We start from the raw sequence: 20,259 nt of genomic DNA, 5'->3' as shown, positions 1-20,259 counted from the left end.
GGACACAGACAGAGGTCAAATGATCAAATTATAAAAGCCTGTGGTTCCCAATGCTTCCATCATTTAGGAATGTTTCTCCATTACCCAAAATAATCAGCCACAAAAACACAGCAATACAGGCCTTTCTTTCCCTTTTCCTTTAACCTATCAGTATACAATGTACAGATATGTCTGCAGTGGGGTGAACATCTGTCACTTTGAAGGACACTTCCACCAAATCCCTTTGGACAATATGTTCCCACTATTCTAGTGAGGATCCCGACCAAAACAGATGGCTATTAATAACATGTCGCCAACTAAAAATACACAAAATACAAAACAGACGAGGCTGTTTATAGTTGCTTCCTCGGAAGTAAACACCTGCCCAATACGAAAATTGACAGATGTACATTGTAAAACACTGTACAAAACAATTGTCAAATAATTAAGAGGCAAGGCATTTTCAAGTGTCTACTATCTGCATGTCTCTAACAGAGAACTTTAAACCAGTGTAAACAGACATTATTCCACTGCGACATAAACTATATCATATATGTTTGCGGTTTGTCAACTATGAACAACAGCAGGTTATTTTCTAATGTCCAATGATGCTACCATTTATGGAAGCCTGTGCGCAAATTTCAAAACAGTTATATCGGTTAAAACAGCAAGAGTATTATGATCAAATTTGTCCAATACAAAAATGTGTATTTTGGCAACTTATTTAATGCAAAACAATTATCACTCACAGTTTTCTCCGCCTTTTTGCAGTTGTAAAGAAATTCTACAAATTTCCATTCAGAACCACCTGATTGCTTTTCTTCATATATGAATTTGTAACACAGGAGGTAGCCAGCCTAATGTAAAGTGTCCGGGACGGGTGCGCTCCTCTCGCTCTGTATGCCCGTGCGCTGGCTCACACCGGGATATTACCCCCGTTGACTGACTGCTACCGGTCACGTCTCGTCGTGCGCTCTGACTGGCTCCTTCTCCCTCCAGCAACAACTGGCTACTTCAAATATCCCCCACCTGTGCTGTGTTGTGACAGTAAAACTAATGGTGTGACAGTAAAACTATTACATTCTGCATGAGATTTTTTATTGTCTAAAGTTTAAATGTAAAGTGGAGAATATTGGTCATACAACGTCGATGAAAAGGCATTGTGAAATGGGTAGGTTGCTCAGCAGCTAAAACACATTTTGTTACCTTCATTTCTGGTGTCATTAATAATGTAAATGTTTGTCATGCAAATAAAAGGTAATTGTGCAGGAGGCGTGTGTGTATGTATGTGTAGGAGGCGTGTGTGTATGTATGTGTAGGAGGCGTGTGTGTATGTATGTGTAGGAGGCGTGTGTGTATGTATGTGTAGGAGGCGTGTGTGTATGTATGTGTAGGAGGCGTGTGTGTATGTATGTGTAGGAGGCGTGTGTGTATGTATGTATGTGTAGGAGGCGTGTGTGCATGTATGTGCAGGAGGTGTGTGTGTATGTATGTATGTGTAGGAGGCGTGTGTGTATGTATGTGTAGGAGGCGTGTGTGTATGTATGTATGTGTAGGAGGCGTGTGTGTATGTATGTGTAGGAGGCGTGTGTGTATGTATGTGTAGGAGGCGTGTGTGTATGTATGTGTAGGCTGTGTGTATGTATGTGTAGGAGGTGTGTGTGTATGTGTAGGAGGCGTGTGTGTGTGTATCAAATCAAAATCAAATCAAATCACATTTATTTATATAGCCCTCCGTACATCAGCTGATATCTCAAAGTGCTGTACAGAAACCCAGCCTAAAACCCCAAACAGCAAGCAATGCAGGTGTAGAAGCATGGTGGCTAGGAAAAACTCCCTAGAAAGGCCAAAACCTAGGAAGAAACCTAGAGAGGAACCAGGCTATGTGGGGTGGCCAGTCCTCTTCTGGCTGTGCCGGGTGGAGATTATAACAGAACATGGCCAAGATGTTCAAATGTTCATAAATGACAAGCATGGTCGAATAATAATAAGGCATAACAGTTGAAATTGGAGCAGCAGCACAGTCAGGTGGGCTGGGAACAGCAAGGAGTCATCATGTCAGGTAGTCCTGGGGCACGGTCCTAGGGCTCAGGTCCTCCGAGAGAGAGAAAGAAAGAGAGAATTAGAGAGAGCATATGTGGGGTGGCCAGTCCTCTTCTGGCTGTGCCGGGTGGAGATTATAACAGAACATGGCCAAGATGTTCAAATGTTCATAAATGACCAGCATGGTCGAATAATAGTAAGGCAGAACAGTTTAAACTGGAGCAGCAGCATGGCCAGGTGGACTGGGGACAGCAAGGAGTCATCATGTCAGGTAGTCCTGGGGCATGGTCCTAGGGCTCAGGTCCTCCGAGAGAGAGAAAGAAAGAGAGAAGGAGAGAATGAGAGAACGCACACTTAGATTCACACAGGACACCGAATAGGACAGGAGAGGTACTCCAGATATAACAAACTGACCCTAGCCCCCCACACAAACTACTGCAGCATAAATACTGGAGGCTGAGACAGGAGGGGTCAGGAGACACTGTGGCCCCATCCGAGGACACCCCCGGACAGGGCCAAACAGGAAGGATATAACCCCACCCACTTTGCCAAAGCACAGCCCCCACACCACTAGAGGGATATCTTCAACCACCAACTTACCATCCTGAGACAAGGCTGTGTAGGAGGCGTGTGTGTATGTATGTGTAGGCTGTGTGTATGTATGTGTAGGAGGTGTGTGTGTATGTGTAGGAGGCGTGTGTGTATGTATGTGTAGGCTGTGTGTATGTATGTGTAGGAGGTGTGTGTGTATGTGTAGGAGGCGTGTGTGTATGTATGTGTAGGCTGTGTGTATGTATGTGTAGGAGGTGTGTGTGTATGTGTAGGAGGCGTGTGTGTATGTATGTGTAGGAGGCGTGTGTGTGTGTGTGTATGTGTAGGAGGTGTGTGTGTATGTATGTGTAGGAGGCGTGTGTGTATGTATGTGTAGGAGGCGTGTGTGTATGTATGTGTAGACTGTGTGTATGTATGTGTAGGAGGTGTGTGTGTATGTGTAGGAGGCGTGTGTGTATGTATGTGTAGGAGACGTGTGTGTATGTATGTGTAGGAGGCGTGTGTGTATGTATGTGTAGGAGGCGTGTGTGTATGTATGTGTAGGCTGTGTGTGTGTGTGTGTGTGTGTGTGTGTGTGTGTGTGTGTGTGTGTGTGTGTGTGTGTGTGTGTGTGTGTGTGTGTGTGTGTGTGTGTGTGTGTGTGTGTGTGTGTGTGTGTGTGTGTGTGTGTAGGAGGCGTGTCTGTATGTATGTGTAGGCTGTGTGTGTGTATGTATGTGTAGGAGGCGTATGTGTATGTATGTGTAGGATGTGTGTGTGTGTATGTGTAGGCTGTGTGTATGTATGTGTAGGATGTGTGTGTGTGTGTAGGCTGTGTGTATGTATGTGTAGGAGGCGTGTGTGTATGTATGTGTAGGCTGTGTGTGTGTATGTATGTGTAGGAGGCGTGTGTGTATGTATGTGTAGGATGTGTATGTGTATGTGTAGGATGTGTGTATGTATGTGTAGGATGTGTGTGTGTATGTGTGTGTGTGTGTGTGTGTGTGTGTGTGTGTGTGTGTGTGTGTGTGTGTGTGTGTGTGTGTGTGTGTGTGTGTGTGTGTGTGTGTGTGTGTGTGTGCGTGTGTGTGTGTGTGTGTGTGTGTGTGTGTGTGTGTGCGTGCGTGTGCGTGTGTGTGCGTGTGTGTGTGTGTGTGTGTGTGTGTGTGTGTGTGTGTGTGTGTGTGTGTGTGTGTGTGTGTGTGTGTGTGTGTGTGTGTGTGTGTGTGTGTATGTGTAGGCTGTGTGTGTGTATTTATGTGTAGGATGTGTGTATGTATGTGTAGGATGTGTGTGTCTGTGTTTACTAATACTAATACATCTGTTTTAATCTCGGTCAAATTCACCAAGGCGTGACCTATGATGTCATATCATAGCCTCTGTCATCTAATGCAAATAGGATCAGACAGCCAGCAGCGCACTGGAAGGTGATGGAAAGGAGGTTAGGGGCTGAAACCAATGATGTCGTATCATGTATCATGACGCCGGGCAATAAAGCATTCACTTTTCTCTGGCTAAAGTTAGCAAATGAATCACATACTGTACAATCATAATAAGGAGTGAATGATCACCTCACTGTGCGAATTAGATATGAAGGATTAAAAGGACTACCAGTGATTCAATACATTAGCTGTGGGTTTGTACCATTATGCCACTGGTCCATCTAGCCGTCAGTCTGTCCTTGCATAGTGTGAGAAAGGTACACTAATTGTAATTGATCGATGGAAAATTCTCTCCAGGCAGTGAGAGAGAGAAATCGAGAGAGAGAAATGTGTACATGGAAGGGAGAGAGGGAGAGCAGGAAAGATAGAGTAGAGAGAGAGAGAGAGAGAGAGAGAGAGAGAGAGAGAGAGAAATCGAGAGAGAGAGAGAGAGAGAGAAATGTGTACATGGGAGGGAGAGAGGGAGAGCAGGAAAGATAGAGTAGAGAGAGAGAGAGAAATCGAGAGAGAGAGAGAAATGTGTACATGGGAGGGAGAGAGGGAGAGCAGGAAAGACAGAGTAGAGAGAGAGAGAGAGAGAGAGAGAGAGTGTACATGGGAGGGAGAGAGGGAGAGCAGGAAAGATAGAGTAGAGAGAGAGAGAGAGTGTACATGGGAGGGAGAGAGGGAGAGCAGGAAAGATAGAGTAGAGAGAGAGAGAGAGTGTACATGGGAGGGAGAGAGGGAGAGCAGGAAAGATAGAGTAGAGAGAGAGAGAGTGTACATGTCAAGATAGAGAGAGGAGAGCAAGAGAGAAAGAGCAATGGAAGAAATACTTCATTATTGCCTCTAACAGCTTTGAATGTGAAAGTTCATGATCAGCACAGCAAAGAGAGAGAGAATGGAGGCATGGTTTTATGAAACAGTTCAATTCAGTGGCATAGACAGAAATTTGTTGGTGAGTGCCCCCCCAAAAATGTTTAGCTGTGTTAACTGTGATAAAGGTACTGGATTATGAGCTGTCTTGTTTGTTAAATAGACAAATGACATAGGCAGCGGCATGGTGCAAATAGCCAAAGAAGCACAGCGACATATGCTTCAATGCAGTCATATTTGTGGCATATTGGGGTTGTGGCTTTCAGTTATTTTTGGCAACCCATACTGTGAGAGTGAATGTCATTACAGTTCATCAAATATGACTAACCCAGTGCACTGCTTGCTATGAATTCTATCTGATGGCATTTGCATGTTTAAGTTAAAAGACAAAGAATGTCCCATTTGAAACACTGATAAGTAAACACCATCCTTTATTTTTTTCATCTCAATCTGATTGTATGGGCCTGTCTCCCAGCGGGTGGGCCTGTCTCCCAGCGGGTGGGCCTGTCTCCCAGCAGGATGGGCCTGTCTCCCAGCAGGATGGGCCTGTCTCTCAGCAGGATGGGCCTGTCTCTCAGCAGGATGGGCCTGTCTCTCAGCAGGATGGGCCTGTCTCCCAGCAGGATGGGCCTGTCTCCCAGCAGGATGGGCCTGTCTCTCAGCAGGATGGGCCTGTCTCCCAGCGGGTGGGCCTGTCTCCCAGCGGGTGGGCCTGTCTCCCAGCAGGATGGGCCTGTCTCCCAGCAGGATGGGCCTGTCTCTCAGCAGGATGGGCCTGTCTCCCAGCAGGATGGGCCTGTCTCTCAGCAGGATGGGCCTGTCTCTCAGCAGGATGGGCCTGTCTCTCAGCAGGATGGGCCTGTCTCCCAGCAGGATGGGCCTGTCTCTCAGCAGGATGGGCCTGTCTCTCAGCAGGATGGGCCTGTCTCCCAGCAGGATGGGCCTGTCTCCCAGCAGGATGGGCCTGTCTCCCAGCAGGATGGGCCTGTCGCGCAGCAGGATGGGCCTGTCTCCCAGCAGGATGGGCCTGTCTCCCAGGATGGGCCTGTCTGGAACTCAGCAGGATGGGCCTGTCTCTCAGCAGGATGGGCCTGTCTCCCAGCAGGATGGGCCTGTCTCCCAGCAGGATGGTAATTCTCCCAGCAGGATGGGCCTGTCTCCCAGCAGGATGGGCCTGGGTGGGCCTGTCTCCCAGCAGGATGGGCCTGTCTCACAGAAGGATGGGTCTGTCTCCCAGCAGGATGGGCCTGTCTCCCAGCAGGATGGGCCTGTCTCCCAGCAGGATGTGCCTGTCTCCCAGCAGGATGGGCCTGTCTCCCAGCGGGTGGGCCTGTCTCCCAGCGGGTGGGCCTGTCTCCCAGCAGGATGGGCCTGTCTCCCAGCAGGATGGGCCTGTCTCCCAGCGGATGGGCCTGTCTCCCAGCGGGTGGGCCTGTCTCCCAGCGGGATGGGCCTGTCTCCCAGCGGGATGGGCCTGTCTCCCAGCGGGATGGGCCTGTCTCCCAGCGGGATGGGCCTGTCTCCCAGCAGGTGGGCCTGCACCCACCCGTACCTACGCGCCAGGTTCAATTAAAAGATACATCCCATTATTCAGAACATGCTTCCCCTAAAGATGTGTAATTGGCATTTCCAGCCCAAGGGCAGGCTATGCTTTTTTTCTAGGGTGTTTGTCTGGGTAGAGTAGAGGGAAGGTGCTTTAGCAACACATAACCACCAGAGAGCAGATGTCAGCCATTTTTGCAATCATCAACAAAGTGCTTGCAGCAACCAAGGAGGTTTGGGCTTATTTGTATATTTTACCCCTTTTTCTCCCCAATTGGTAGTTACAGTCTTGTCCCATCACTGCAACTCCCGTACGGACTCGGGAGAGGTGGCTGGCTACAACACAGCCTGGGATCGAACCCGGGTCTATAGTGAAGCCTCAAGCACTACGATGCAGTGCCTTAGACTGCTGCGCCAATTGGGAGGTTGAGGTTTGTGATTTAGATTATGCACGATAGTATAAACTACCCAACAGGGAATCTAAGCACTATTTCCCTCTGCCTTGGGAGAAAGTGCCATTTATTTGACCATTTTCATGTAGCTTATTTCAGAGTATAAGGTTTTCTTTTTTGTGATTGTCAAGTGATTTGACATTAAATATATTGCATCCTACACCAATACTATTATTATTACATAACTATTACATTAAAATGATCATAATAGATAGTTAAACTACAGTTACATTGAATAAATGCTTTATAACCCTCTCAGCATCTGGGAGAAAGAAGACAAGACGGATATGTCCAATAGTTCCACTGATCTGTTCATCACAGTGATGGAGACCATCTCCCTTCTCTGCAGTAAGACCTTGACTGCAGAGATATCATTTCACATGGGCCCACTAAAATTCTGATCTGGGACAAAGAGATTCAGGCCCAGTAACAGTTTCCAGATTTGGTCATGGTCACAGAATGTCCAAATCAAATGCTCCAGGATTCAGGAGGAGGAGGAGAGACCATTTTGGTTCAATCTGTGCCTGTCAAAAGAGACTAGAAACATCATATATATAAGTGATTCAGAGGCGCAGGTTAAACTGTTCCTCCCTTAGAGCAGCCATCAGCAGTTCATATGACTCCTGTGGGATGTCACATCCAACACGATCTCACAAACTCACTGCTATTATTGATGTTCGTCCAAAAGACACAAACATCGATTTGCGAGGCTTCAGTCAAACGTTCAATACTGCTGTCAACCTTTCCTCAGAGACCGGCCACATCACTGTTACTCTGACTACATGGGACAGTAGCAATTGAGGGGGGGAAAAGGACTACCAATGCGGAGGTAACTCTTCCTGTGCCATAAAGATCTAGACCTATTGGCAGAGGCCAGTCTCGCTGAAAGAAATATCGGCATCTGTTGTGCTGGTAAATGACAACGCAATAAAGCCAAAACAACTCTTGCTCTGTGGATTAGTGAAAGTGAAACATCTTGTTTAGAGTCCTACATAGGCCTGTGTGCGGAGAGGGATCAATAACTCATCGCGAGCGTGGCTAATCAGCCGGAAGAAACAACCGTTTGTCACGCAGAAAAGATGTCCGCCCATTTAATTATTAGTATGGGAAGCTGGCCAACCGGTGGGCAATTTGTCAGTCAGTCGTTGAGAAACAGGAATAAATGAATGAACATAATGAAGGTATAGCGGAAGGACAGCACGAGAAGCCGGAGGTGATTATTTGGTGTATTTATATTTCTGTCATGACAGGCTACTAAAGTTACATCCCTTGTAACTACCGCTCACAGATGCTGATATATAGAAAAATAAAAACGGTTTTTCCAAGGAGAGTGTGATTCCAAGCTCAGTTTGAGTGTGATTCCAAGCTCGGTTCTGTTTTTATCGTCATAACCTCTGGAACTCTCAGCAGTAGTCTACAAAGACACGTCAGAAGGATTGTGGGTCACATGGAAGGATTCACACCTGATTTACATCAGAACAATACAGATGAATTACATACATCAGACACACACCTGATTTACATCAGAACAATACAGATGAATTACATACATCAGACACACACCTGATTTACATCAGAACAATACGGATGAATTACATACATCAGACACACACCTGATTTACATCAGAACAATACGGATGAATTACATACATCAGACACACACCTGATTTACATCAGAACAATACAGATGAATTAATACATCAGACACACACCTGATTTACATCAGAACAATACAGATGAATTACATACATCAGACACACACCTGATTTACATCAGAACAATACGGATGAATTACATACATCAGACACACACCTGATTTACATCAGAACAATACAGATGAATTACATACATCAGACACACACCTGATTTACATCAGAACAATACGGATGAATTACATACATCAGACACACACCTGATTTACATCAGAACAATACGGATGAATTACATACATCAGACACACACCTGATTTACATCAGAACAATACGGATGAATTACATACATCAGACACACACCTGATTTACATCAGAACAATACAGATGAATTACATACATCAGACACACACCTGATTTACATCAGAACAATACAGATGAATTACATACATCAGACACACACCTGATTTACATCAGAACAATACAGATGAATTACATACATCAGACACACACCTGATTTACATCAGAACAATACAGATGAATTACATACATCAGACACACACCTGATTTACATCAGAACAATACAGATGAATTACATACATCAGACACACACCTGATTTACATCAGAACAATACGGATGAATTACATACATCAGACACACACCTGATTTACATCAGAACAATACGGATGAATTACATACATCAGACACACACCTGATTTACATCAGAACAATACAGATGAATTACATACATCAGACACACACCTGATTTACATCAGAACAATACAGATGAATTACATACATCAGACACACACCTGATTTACATCAGAACAATACGGATGAATTACATACATCAGACACACACCTGATTTACATCAGAACAATACAGATGAATTACATACATCAGACACACACCTGATTTACATCAGAACAATACGGATGAATTACATACATCAGACACACACCTGATTTACATCAGAACAATACGGATGAATTACATACATCAGACACACACCTGATTTACATCAGAACAATACGGATGACTGTTGGCTGATCTGGACACATCTCTGAAGTCACATCTCTGAATGAGGTTATTCTTCATCCCTCAAATGTTCATGAAACAACTGTAGACTAGGTTAAGATGCTGCAGTCTCAGCTCAAGTGCATGTAATTAGAGATTACACCAGACAGGACTGTCATATGAACAGAGATCGATGGGCTGGATGTGTACCACAGAAGAAAACACGCCGCATGCCATCTCAGATGAACTTTCCTTCTCATCCCCCCTTCTCTCCATTTCTCCCCTCCTTCCCCCAATTTGTCCTTCTCAGTCAACATTGACCTCTAAATTCTCTCACCTAACTGGTTGGGTTCTCAAGTGGACAGAGATAGAGAGAAAGATAGAGAGGAAGGGGTATGGAACCCAATAGCACCCAGAGCTCACTGCTCTTTCCCGTCTTTGGCCTTTCCTTCTACCTTTCTTCATCACCGTCTATATACACTGTATCTCTATTTCAGTCCATTGTTCTGTCTGTATCGGAGCAAGCCTATGTCCCTGTACCCCCCCTAGCCCCTCTCCCTCCAGCTTCTCCCGCCCCTAGCCCCTCTCCCTCCTAGCTCCTCTCCCTCCTAGCCCATCTCCCTCCAGCTTCTCCCGCCCCTAGCCACTCTCCCTCCTAGCCCCTCTCCCTCCAGCTTCTCCCGCTCCTAGCCCCTCTCCCTCCAGCTTCTCCCAACACCTAGCCCCTCTCCCTCCATCTTCTCCCACCTAGCCCCTCTCCCTCCAGCTTCTCCCGCCCCTAGTCCTTCTCGCACCCTAGCCCCTCTCTCTCCTAGCCCCTCTCTCTCAGCTTCTCCCGCCCCTAGTCCTTCTCCATCCTAGCCCCTCTCCCTCCAGCTTCTCCCACCTAGCCCCTCTCCCTCCTAGCCTCTCTCCCTCCTAGCTCCTCTCCCACCTAGCCCCTCTCCCTTCAGCTTCTCCCACCTAGCCCTTCTCCCTCCTAGCCCCTCTCCCTCCTAGCTCCTCTCCCACCTAGCCCCTCTCCCTCCAGCTTCTCCCGCCCCTAGCCCTCTCCCTCCTAGCCCCTCTCTCTCCAGCTTCTCCCGCACTAGTCCCTCTCCCTCCAGCTTCTCCCACCTAGCTCCTCTCCCTCCTAGCCCCTCTCCCTCCAGCTTCACCCGCCCCTAGCCCCTCTCCCTCCTAGCCCCTCTCCCTCTTAGCCCCTCTCCGTCCAGCTTCTCCCGCCCCTAGCCCCTCTCCCACCTAGCCCCTCTCCCTCCTAGCCCCTCTCCCTCCTAGCCCCTCTCCCTCCTAGCTCCTCTCCCACCTAGCCCCTCTCCCTCCAGCTTCTCCCACCTATCCCCTCTCCCTCCTAGCCCCTCTCCCTCCTAGCTCCTCTCCCACCTAGCCCCTCTCCCTCCAGCTTCTCCCGCCCCTAGCCCTCTCCCTCCTAGCCCCTCTCTCTCCAGCTTCTCCCGCCCCTAGTCCCTCTCCCACCTAGCCCCTCTCCCTCCTAGCTCCTCTCCCACCTAGCCCTTCCCCCTCCTAGCCCCTCTCCCTCCTAGCTCCTCTCCCACCTAGCCCCTCTCTCTCCAGCTTCTCCTGCCCCTAGTCCCTCTCCCTCCTAGCTCCTCTCCCTCCTAGCCCCTCTCCCTCCAGCTTCTCCCACCTCTCTAGTCCCTCTCCCTCCTAGCCCCTCTCCCTCTAGCTTCTCCCCCCCTAGCCCCTCTCCCTCCTAGCCCCTCTCTCTCCAGCTACTCCTGCCCCTAGCCCCTATCCCTCCAGGTTCTCCCCCAACTAGCCCCTCTCCCTCCAGCTTCTCCCACCTCTAGCCGCTCTCCCTCCAGCTTCTCCCCCCAGCCCCTCTCCCCCTAACCCTCTCCTCCTTCTTTGGCATGCCCGTGCCAGGTATTTGTTCAAATTCCTCACACCCTGCGGGGCTAGGTATGTCCCTCCACCCTCCCTCTCTCTACTTCTCGTCTTTACGACCTGTCTCAGTCGGTCTTGCTAACACATGTATGGGACATCAAGACCAGACCTCAGCATTGATATCACATACAGTAATCATGCTAAGAGGCGTACAGTGCACAGGTTAATACTCAATAAGTACCACACACAACCAGGTCAATGTGGCTGAGTTGCTAGGGGCATAGTGGTGCCGGCAGACCCAAGATGGTGGTTTTAATTCCCGTGCACAAGCCTGAATGTGAGTTAGATGTTTCTTCTATGCTTAATGACCAAATCATTGCTATTTGAACTTGTTTCTGACATGGAAATATGTTGTTAGAGGCACTGGCTGCCTTACTGTAATTCAGAATTCAGACATCCCACCACCATATAAAGCTGTGTGTGTGTGTGTGTGTGTGTGTGTGTGTGTGTGTGTGTGTGTGTGTGTGTGTGTGTGTGTGTGTGTGTGTGTGTGTGTGTGTGTGTGTGTGTGTGTGTGTGTGTGTGTGTGTGTGTGTGTGTGTGTGTGTGTGTAGTATTGACATTGGGCTACAGTTGAAGTGCGTTAGTTATTGCAGCGCTCCCCGAAATGCCAGCAAATAACGACGTCTCACTGGTGTGTCAGCACGTCTGTCCGTCTGCCTCCTGTCCTGTTCTCGTCTGTTTCACTGGAAAGCCTCATGAGTCACACATTTTTACTGGAAGATACTGGAACTAACACGCATATCAAGACTAGTGTGTTTGTGTAATCTAGATACTTATTCAATTTACAGTATGTTGCGGCAGAACGTTGCTGATTGTAGTTCTGTCTGTTGGATTGGCTGGTGCAATTGAGGATTGATTCCTTTTGGAGTCTATAAAGTTACATTTTTACATTTGAATCATTTAGAAGATGCTCTTAACCAGAGCGACTTACAGGGCACATCAACATCATTGCCCCACCTTGTTGGCACTGTGATTCGAACCAGCAACCTTTCCGTTACTCGCCCAACTCCCTATCTGCTAGGCTGCCTGCCGCCCTTCACCTTATCTTAATCAGTCCCAATTGAGTGATTGACTTTGTAATTGAAGAAACACACGAGTGTAAATTTCACTGAAAGACTATTCTCCTGCGTCATCGTGACTCTTACTGGAAGGTGCATGTTCAGTAAACCCTAGTAACGTAATGTCTGTAATGAAGAATGTACAATTTCGTTAAGTCATAGCAACAATGTTTGTACAATATGTATTGTACTCTAGTCTAGTGTACTCACCATTGGCTTTGTTCTTGTGTTGTTCATTTTTGTGTCATGTTGTTATAAAGTAATTAAGCCTACTGTTTATTGCACTGGCAGGAGAAATATTGCATAATTCATTTCAAAGTGATTCACTGATTCACAGTGAATAGCATTAGTATGTCTTGGCCTCGGCTATGAGGGAGCCAGATACTGTATTTTAAAAACATTTTATTTAACCTTTATTTAACTAGACAAGTCAGTTAGGACTTGAAGGTCTACCCCGGCCAAACACTCCCTTAACCCAGGCGACGCAGGGCCAAACCCTCCCTTAACCCAGGCAACGCAGGGCCAAACACTCCCTTAACCCAGGCGACGCAGGGCCAAACCCTCCCTTAACCCAGGCGACGCAGGGCCAAACACTCCCTTAACCCAGGCGACGCAGGGCCAAACACTCCCTTAACCCAGGCGACGCAGAGCCAAACCCTCCCTTAACCAAGGCGACGCAGGGCCAACCCCCCCCTTAACCCAGGCGACGCAGGGCCAAACCCTCCCTTAACCCAGGCGACGCAGGGCCAAACCCCCCCTTAACCCAGGCGACGCAGGGCCAATTGTGTGCCGCCCTATGGGACATTTAAGTATTTGTAGTAATATAACATCCTATATAAAATAAACTAGCTTTTTATTTCAGTAAAGGCTTCATAAGATAAATATTTATTTGGCTTTAAAAGGGATGTTCTTGATCTCTTAATTGAAAGGTTTGTATTAGTTTTACCCTCCAACAGTAATCTCTTTTCTGAGTCATCTCATCAGAATGCCAGATCCCCAACTTATTCCTCCTCTTGGAATCATAGCTGAGACCAAACCATCCAGCTGATACAAATCTATAATGATATACTTTATGGAGAACTTTGAACATTTAGACATCACGGTAATACATCCCTGACTCATTGCCATCTGCAATGTACTGCAGTCTGATTTTCACATACCATTTATGGTCAAATACTTGAATTTTGTGGGGAAATCTTTCCAGGACGTTTATCTGGACCTGGCTCAAAAATATTGAACCTATTATATCAAAATATAGAATTTTCACACGCAAGATCATGCAACAACACTGTTCAACCCTCACCTTTTCTTTCCAGCAAATACAACTCATCTAAAAACGCACATAGTAACACAAGAAAGCCCAATTCAAGTGTAACGGAGCCCATTATGTTGACCATAATATGAAGTGTTCTGTGAGGCTGTAAATACTGGAACACTTCATATGAACCTAAAGTATTGAAAGACACTCATTCAAGCAAGCAATGTTATATTTCCAAATCTATTCATTATTTCAATTTAGAATAGAAGAACTATGATCTAGATATGCATTAGGGAAGCTGGAAGAGTGTCCAAACTTCCACCATTTGACAATTTACTGTAAGTACTTGATTATAGGCTGCATGAATGACAGCTATAATAGTTACTTTAACCACGACCTTTAATAACTGACTAATATAACCAGATGTCCAATACAAAAAACAAAACAAACCACAACAAATGTTCAGCCAAAGTATGGAACTCTATGTGCCACTAATATATGAGTGATGGGTGAAAGACCTCTCTCTCTCTCTCTCTCTATCATTCTCTCCCTCTTACGCTGTGAGCGTGTCTGTTTCTCCTCCTTCCCCTCCCGTGGCCTCGTAGACACACCAGAGACTGGGCTGAGGGGGCGAGAGCCACACTATGAGGAGGGAGAGGAAACATAGCATAGCGAGGCACAAAGTTAGGAGGAACAGCTTCAGATCCATCAACCATCACCTGTCTGACAACGAATAATAAAGAATTGAGGATATCTATTTTTTCTATTACACAAAAACTGGACCAACTATAGGCCTCTTTGGATTTTGTAATGGAAACTGAATCGGACATTCAGACAAATTAAATGGATGATGATGTTATTTGCAACTACCGGAATTGGATTGAATAAGGTAAAGACAACTCAACAGATTATATAGCCTACTTCAAAAAGGTCTATTTGTTATATTGGCTAGAGCAGTCTGTAATACAGAGCTCTGGTCTTGGATATACACTTCTTTGGAAGAATTGTCTAATGCTGGGTGGATACGCTACCCATTCATCTGACCATTTAGCCTAAATGATTATTATCAATAATTAACAAGTCATCATTAGGCCTACTCTACTCTTCAGTCAGTCTTTTCAGTTATGTTTATGTCACTGTGTTCACCGTAGGCCGAGGCCTGTTTGTCAACATTTTTATTACATTCAATCGTCATTTATATTCTCTGACTAAATGTTATATTTGGAGTTTGCACAAATATTTTCACTAAATAATACCTGTCACCTACATTTAGAAGACATAGCCTAATCGTTTTAGATTATGATGTGGTAGCCTTGGCCTAACATTTTTAGAAAGAAAAATGAGGCAAAAATATTAAATATCTAAGTAACAATCTAAGGAAAGAAACCTCCAGGAAAAATGCAACAGTCTGAATGTCCATTTGTTAAAGATATTAACAGAGATGTTATTTTAGGGGGCACATTAAACCCGTGGGACATGGGCCACAGCGGGAGCTCGGCAGGCCCTCCACAGTTCAACAGTAGCTCTAAACCCCGGTTCTGGCGGAGCCAACATGTGTCACAGGCTTTTTTTCTGCACTCTAGTTTTACCCCTGGATCTGCTTTGACGTTACCGCGTACAATAACAATCACTACAATTACCACTACACCGAGAGTTATACGTTAGGTTGGATAGGTTATTTGGATTCGCCTATAGGAAACCACGTTGCAAACAAGTCTATACTTATGTGTTTATAACCATTATTAAGTTATTATAATTAGCCTAATGTAGATATCGCAATGTTTTGTTTAATGAAACAGTGGGTTTCAACCCTCATTTTATGCCCTAATAAATCACCGATTGTCAAACAAAACATGATATTTTATTGCCAACAACATGGGAGCCTTGCTCTTCCTATCCTCAGCCACAGCGGTGTAGCAAGCCGATGGAATTTCATAAACTGGTGAGGAATATGTTCTGTTACGTTAAACATGTGGTGACAGCTTGACGCCGGAGTCTCTGCATTCTCGTGCCCCCGGTGCGCAAATGTGCACGTAGACATAAATCTGGAAAGGACCGAAAAACGCGTCAGTACAGTTCGTTTCGTGCCATGAAATTGTTGTCCACAACCAGCGGTGCGACCTTAACAGGAGTGCAGGGGTTCATCAGTAAATTTATGATCTACAACTGGCTCTACAGCCCTACACAGAAAAGGCAGTGTGAAAAAAAGCACCATAAACGTATCTAGAATTGAAGCTTTGCCAATGTGGAAAAAAAGCACCATAAACGTATCTAGAATTGAAGCTTTGCCAATACAACGACTTTGCCTTTCTAAAATGACTGTTACTGGGACTACTACACAAATACAATACATTGACAGAACATTCATCCATGTGCCGAATCATTATGCTGTAGATGCTTTTCAGAAGGCCATTTTCTGTGTTTCAATGCTAATACATATAACTTTCTCCTCTCCCATTTCCCTTTCTCAACCCTGCTCCCCATCTACTATGTCTACCCCCCCCCCCCACTCTCCCATTTCCCTTTCTCAACCCTGCTCCCCATCTCCTATGTCTACCCCCCCACTCTCCCATTTCCCTTTCTCAACCCTGCTCCCCATCTCCTATGTCTACCCCCCACTCTCCCATTTCCCTTTCTCAACCCTGCTCCCCATCTCCTATGTCTACCCCCCCACTCTCCCATTTCCCTTTCTCAACCCTGCTCCCCATCTCCTATGTCTACCCCCCCCCACTCTCCCATTTCCCTTTCTCAACCCTGCTCCCCATCTCCTATGTCTACCCCCCACTCTCCCATTTCCTTTCTCAACCCTGCTCCCCATCTCCTATGTCTACCCCCCCCACTCTCCCATTTCCCTTTCTCAACCCTGCTCCCCATCTCCTTTGTCTACCCCCATCTCCCCCACTCTCCCATTTCCCTTTCTCAACCCTGCTCCCCATCTCCTTTGTCTACCCCCCCCACTCTCCCATTTCCCTTTCTCAACCCTGCTCCCCATCTACTATGTCTACCCCCCCCTCTCCCATTTCCCTTTCTCAACCCTGCTCCCCATCTCCTATGTCTATTTCCCATTTCCCTTTCAACCCTGCTCCCCATCTCCTATGTCTACCTCCCCCCACTCTCCCATTTCCCTTTCTCAACCCTGCTCCCCATCTCCTATGTCTACCCCCCCCCACTCTCCCATTTCCCTTTCTCAACCCTGCTCCCCATCTCCTATGTCTACCCCCCCCCACTCTCCCATTTCCCTTTCTCAACCCTGCTCCCCATCTCCTATGTCTACCCCCCCCTTTCTCACTCTCCCATTTCCCTTTCTCAACCCTGCTCCCCATCTCCTATGTCTACCCCCCACTCTCCCATTTCCCTTTCTCAACCCTGCTCCCCATCTCCTATGTCTACCCCCCACTCTCCCATTTCCCTTTCTCAACCCTGCTCCCCATCTCCTATGTCTACCCCCCACTCCCCATTTCCCTTTCTCAACCCTGCTCCCCATCTCCTATGTCTACCCCCCCACTCTCCCATTTCCCTTTCTCAACCCTGCTCCCCATCTCCTATGTCTACCCCCCCACTCTCCCATTTCCCTTTCTCAACCCTGCTCCCCATCTCCTATGTCTCTCCTACCCCCCCCCACTCCCCCCCTTTCTCAACCCTCTCCCCATTTCCCCCCCACTCTTTTCCCTTTCTCAACCCTGCTCCCCATCTCCTATGTCTACCCCCCACTCTCCCATTTCCTTTCTCAACCCTGCTCCCCATCTCCTATGTCTACCCCCCACCTCCCATTTCCCTTTCTCAACTGCTCCCATCTCCTATGTCCCCCCCACTTTCCCATTTCCCTTTCTCAACCCTGCTCCCCATCTCCTATGTCTACCCCCCCACTCTCCCATTTCCCTTTCTCAACCCTGCTCCCCATCTCCTTTGTCTACCCCCCCCCACTCTCCCATTTCCCTTTCTCAACCCTGCTCCCCATCTCCTTTGTCTACCCCCCCCACTCTCCCATTTCCCTTTCTCAACCCTGCTCCCCATCTCCTATGTCTACCCCCCCACTCTCCCATTTCCCTTTCTCAACCCTGCTCCCCATCTCCTATGTCTACCCCCCCCACTCTCCCATTTCCCTTTCTCAACCCTGCTCCCCATCTCCTATGTCTACCCCCCCCACTCTCCCATTTCCCTTTCTCAACCCTGCTCCCCATCTCCTTTGTCTACCCCCCCCCCACTCTCCCATTTCCCTTTCTCAACCCTGCTCCCCATCTCCTTTGTCTACCCCCCACTCTTATCATTGCCCACCACCAAAACCCTCCCATCCAGCCAAGTGGAATCAAAATAATAGTTCCTCTCCCTCGGACATTTATATAAACTTAGCTAACCTCCACACCACCACCATTTCAGAAGTCTCAACTAAAAAGTATGGATTTCTCTAGCTCCCTGCCTCCCTCACCTTCTCCATTATACACCTCCCCCTTCATCCCCAACTCCTCCTTCCCCTCCACCTCTCCATACATCTCTCCTTCCCCCAGCCTGGCCTCAACCGCTCTTTTCTGCTCCCTCCTGTCCCTCCTGGCTCTCCTGGGCATTGGGGGGAACCTCTACACCATGGGTCTCCTCATCAGACGCAGGAGAGGCAGAAGGAGGCGAGGGTGTTCTAGCTGCTGTTTAGGAGGGAGAGGAGTACCGTTACCATCCTGCCTCTCCTCCTCTCCCCCCTCCCTCTCCCCTTCCTCCTCTCCCACCTCCTCTTCCTCCACCTCCCTCCACCTCCAGGTGCTGAGTCTAGCTCTGGCGGACCTCCTGTACCTCTTCACGGCTCCCTTCATCGTGTACGACAGCCTGGCGGCTGACTGGGCGTTTGGGGAGCTGGGCTGTCGCCTCCTCTTCAGCCTTGACCTGATCACCCTGCACGCCTCCATCTACACCCTCACCGCCATGAGTCTGGACCGCTATCGGGCTGTGGCCAACCCCCTGGCCACCTCGTCCTCCCCCTCCTCTGGGCTGCTCCGTGTGGCCCTGGCCTGGGGCCTGGCGGTGGCCCTCAGCCTGCCCATGATGATCACCCTCCACCTGGAGGACGGAGACGACGGACAGCTGTGTGTCCCTGCCTGGGACGAGCAGAGCTCCAAAGTGTATATGAGCGTGCTGTTCTGTACCAGTATGATAGGGCCGGGGCTGGCCATCGGGGCGCTGTATGCTACTCTGGGCCGTCTCTACTGGGTGTCCCAGACCCAGCCCTGGGCTAGTGGTAGTGGGGGTAGCACGTCCTACCCTCCGCGGGCCCCAAGGCCCAAGGTCCTGCTCCTCATCCTGGGGATAGTTCTGGCCTTCTGGGCCTGTTTCTTGCCCTTCTGGGTGTGGCAGCTGCTGCCGCTATACCGGCCCGACATGCTGCGGACAGTACCGGTGGGTACCCAGGTGACGGTGAACCGGATCCTAACGGGGCTGACGTACGGGAACTCTTGCGTGAACCCATTCTTCTACACGCTGCTCACAGGGGGGAAACGACGGAGGAACAGGCAGACACCGACGTCAGCGAATCAGCTCTGCCGCAAGAGCAGTCCGCAGTAGCGTTCGTGACAACACAGACAGTCCGGTATAATAGACTGCTCTGGGGGCTGGTGGGGGGCTGCTTACAAACTGTCCGATTCAAACACCCCCGTCTCCCCCTGAAATATCAAAGGGCATTTCACTGTGTGATTGTTACTTCATAAGGACTATATTAAAGACAGCACTTTATATGCACGGATGTGACTGGACCATATTTCCTATTTGGAGATTAAAAATGTGACGGGCTGAGCGAAAATACCAAAGCTTCAAAACAAAAGAAATATCTCATTGATTGTATGAATTCACAAAAATACATCCACATACGGGCCATGAGTGGAGTATGACAACAAGGAAGCAGCGTTTGTGTGTTCTGTTATCATTTAGGGGGCTTTAGTGGAACCGTGCATTTACAGTAAAATGACGACGCACTTCTATCAGTCTGGAAGGCCAGAAAAGGTTTTGCTTTTGAACAGCAACTGATTGTCACTGGCCATGACATATTTGGAGATTTTTCTTTAAAAAGTTGTTTATTGACACAGACTGATGTTTGAGGGGGTAGAGAGGACCTCGTGTCACGGACCCTTAACGTTTGATATGCACCCCTAAAGTCAGACCTTTTTTTATTAGCAATACCTGCATGTTGGATTTGGACTTTTATTTTGTAATGTTTGCAATGTTTGTAACTCTGCAATGCTTTGCATGGTGACGATGACGCCTGTATTTATATCCAGTTTGGTGTGTATAATATGATATAATATATCAAATAAAAACATGCTTTATATACTAGAGTCTATGTCACAGGTTTTTTTGTTCCCTAGAGGAGAGGATGTGTTCCTCTTGACCCCTCAGAAAAGAACATAACTGAAAATACAGATCTCATAACCACAGTTTTATGGTATTTATGACAATAGCAGACGAGGGGAGAGAAAGAGAGATGGCCAGAGAGAGAGAGACAGTGAGAAAAAGAGGGATGGCCAGAGAGGGAGAGAGACAG

General features: G+C 47.6%; 1 protein-coding gene and 1 long non-coding RNA gene across 2 annotated transcripts in view; one reads left to right on the top strand and one right to left on the bottom strand.

The window, feature by feature from the left end:
- The window catches only part of LOC124006316, a 32,053-nt gene extending 31,175 nt beyond the window's left edge, over positions 1 to 878 (bottom strand). Inside the window, exon 1 of the long non-coding RNA XR_006833757.1 lies at positions 729 to 878. This is a non-coding gene — a long non-coding RNA (uncharacterized LOC124006316). The remainder of the gene's footprint in view (positions 1 to 728) is intronic.
- A 13,522-nt stretch (positions 879 to 14,400) lies between these two features.
- LOC124006521 (urotensin-2 receptor-like) lies at positions 14,401 to 20,024 on the top strand. The gene is made up of 2 exons (XM_046316585.1): positions 14,401 to 14,628; positions 18,036 to 20,024. Exon 2 carries the CDS (start codon positions 18,135 to 18,137, stop codon positions 19,284 to 19,286), a length of 1,152 nt encoding a protein of 383 aa, XP_046172541.1. The 5' UTR covers positions 14,401 to 14,628; positions 18,036 to 18,134; the 3' UTR covers positions 19,287 to 20,024.
- Positions 20,025 to 20,259: the final 235 nt, after the last annotated feature.

Source organism: Oncorhynchus gorbuscha, linkage group LG19 (assembly GCF_021184085.1).
Source record: "Oncorhynchus gorbuscha isolate QuinsamMale2020 ecotype Even-year linkage group LG19, OgorEven_v1.0, whole genome shotgun sequence".
Classification (NCBI taxonomy): domain Eukaryota; kingdom Metazoa; phylum Chordata; class Actinopteri; order Salmoniformes; family Salmonidae; genus Oncorhynchus; species Oncorhynchus gorbuscha.
Note: the sequence above shows the minus strand (reverse complement) of the source record. Positions and strands in the feature narration are given on the sequence as shown.

Bases quoted from the DNA above. Each gene is read 5' to 3' on its own strand.
- LOC124006521 (XM_046316585.1), top strand. From the start codon at position 18,135: ATGGATTTCTCTAGCTCCCTGCCTCCCTCACCTTCTCCATTATACACC.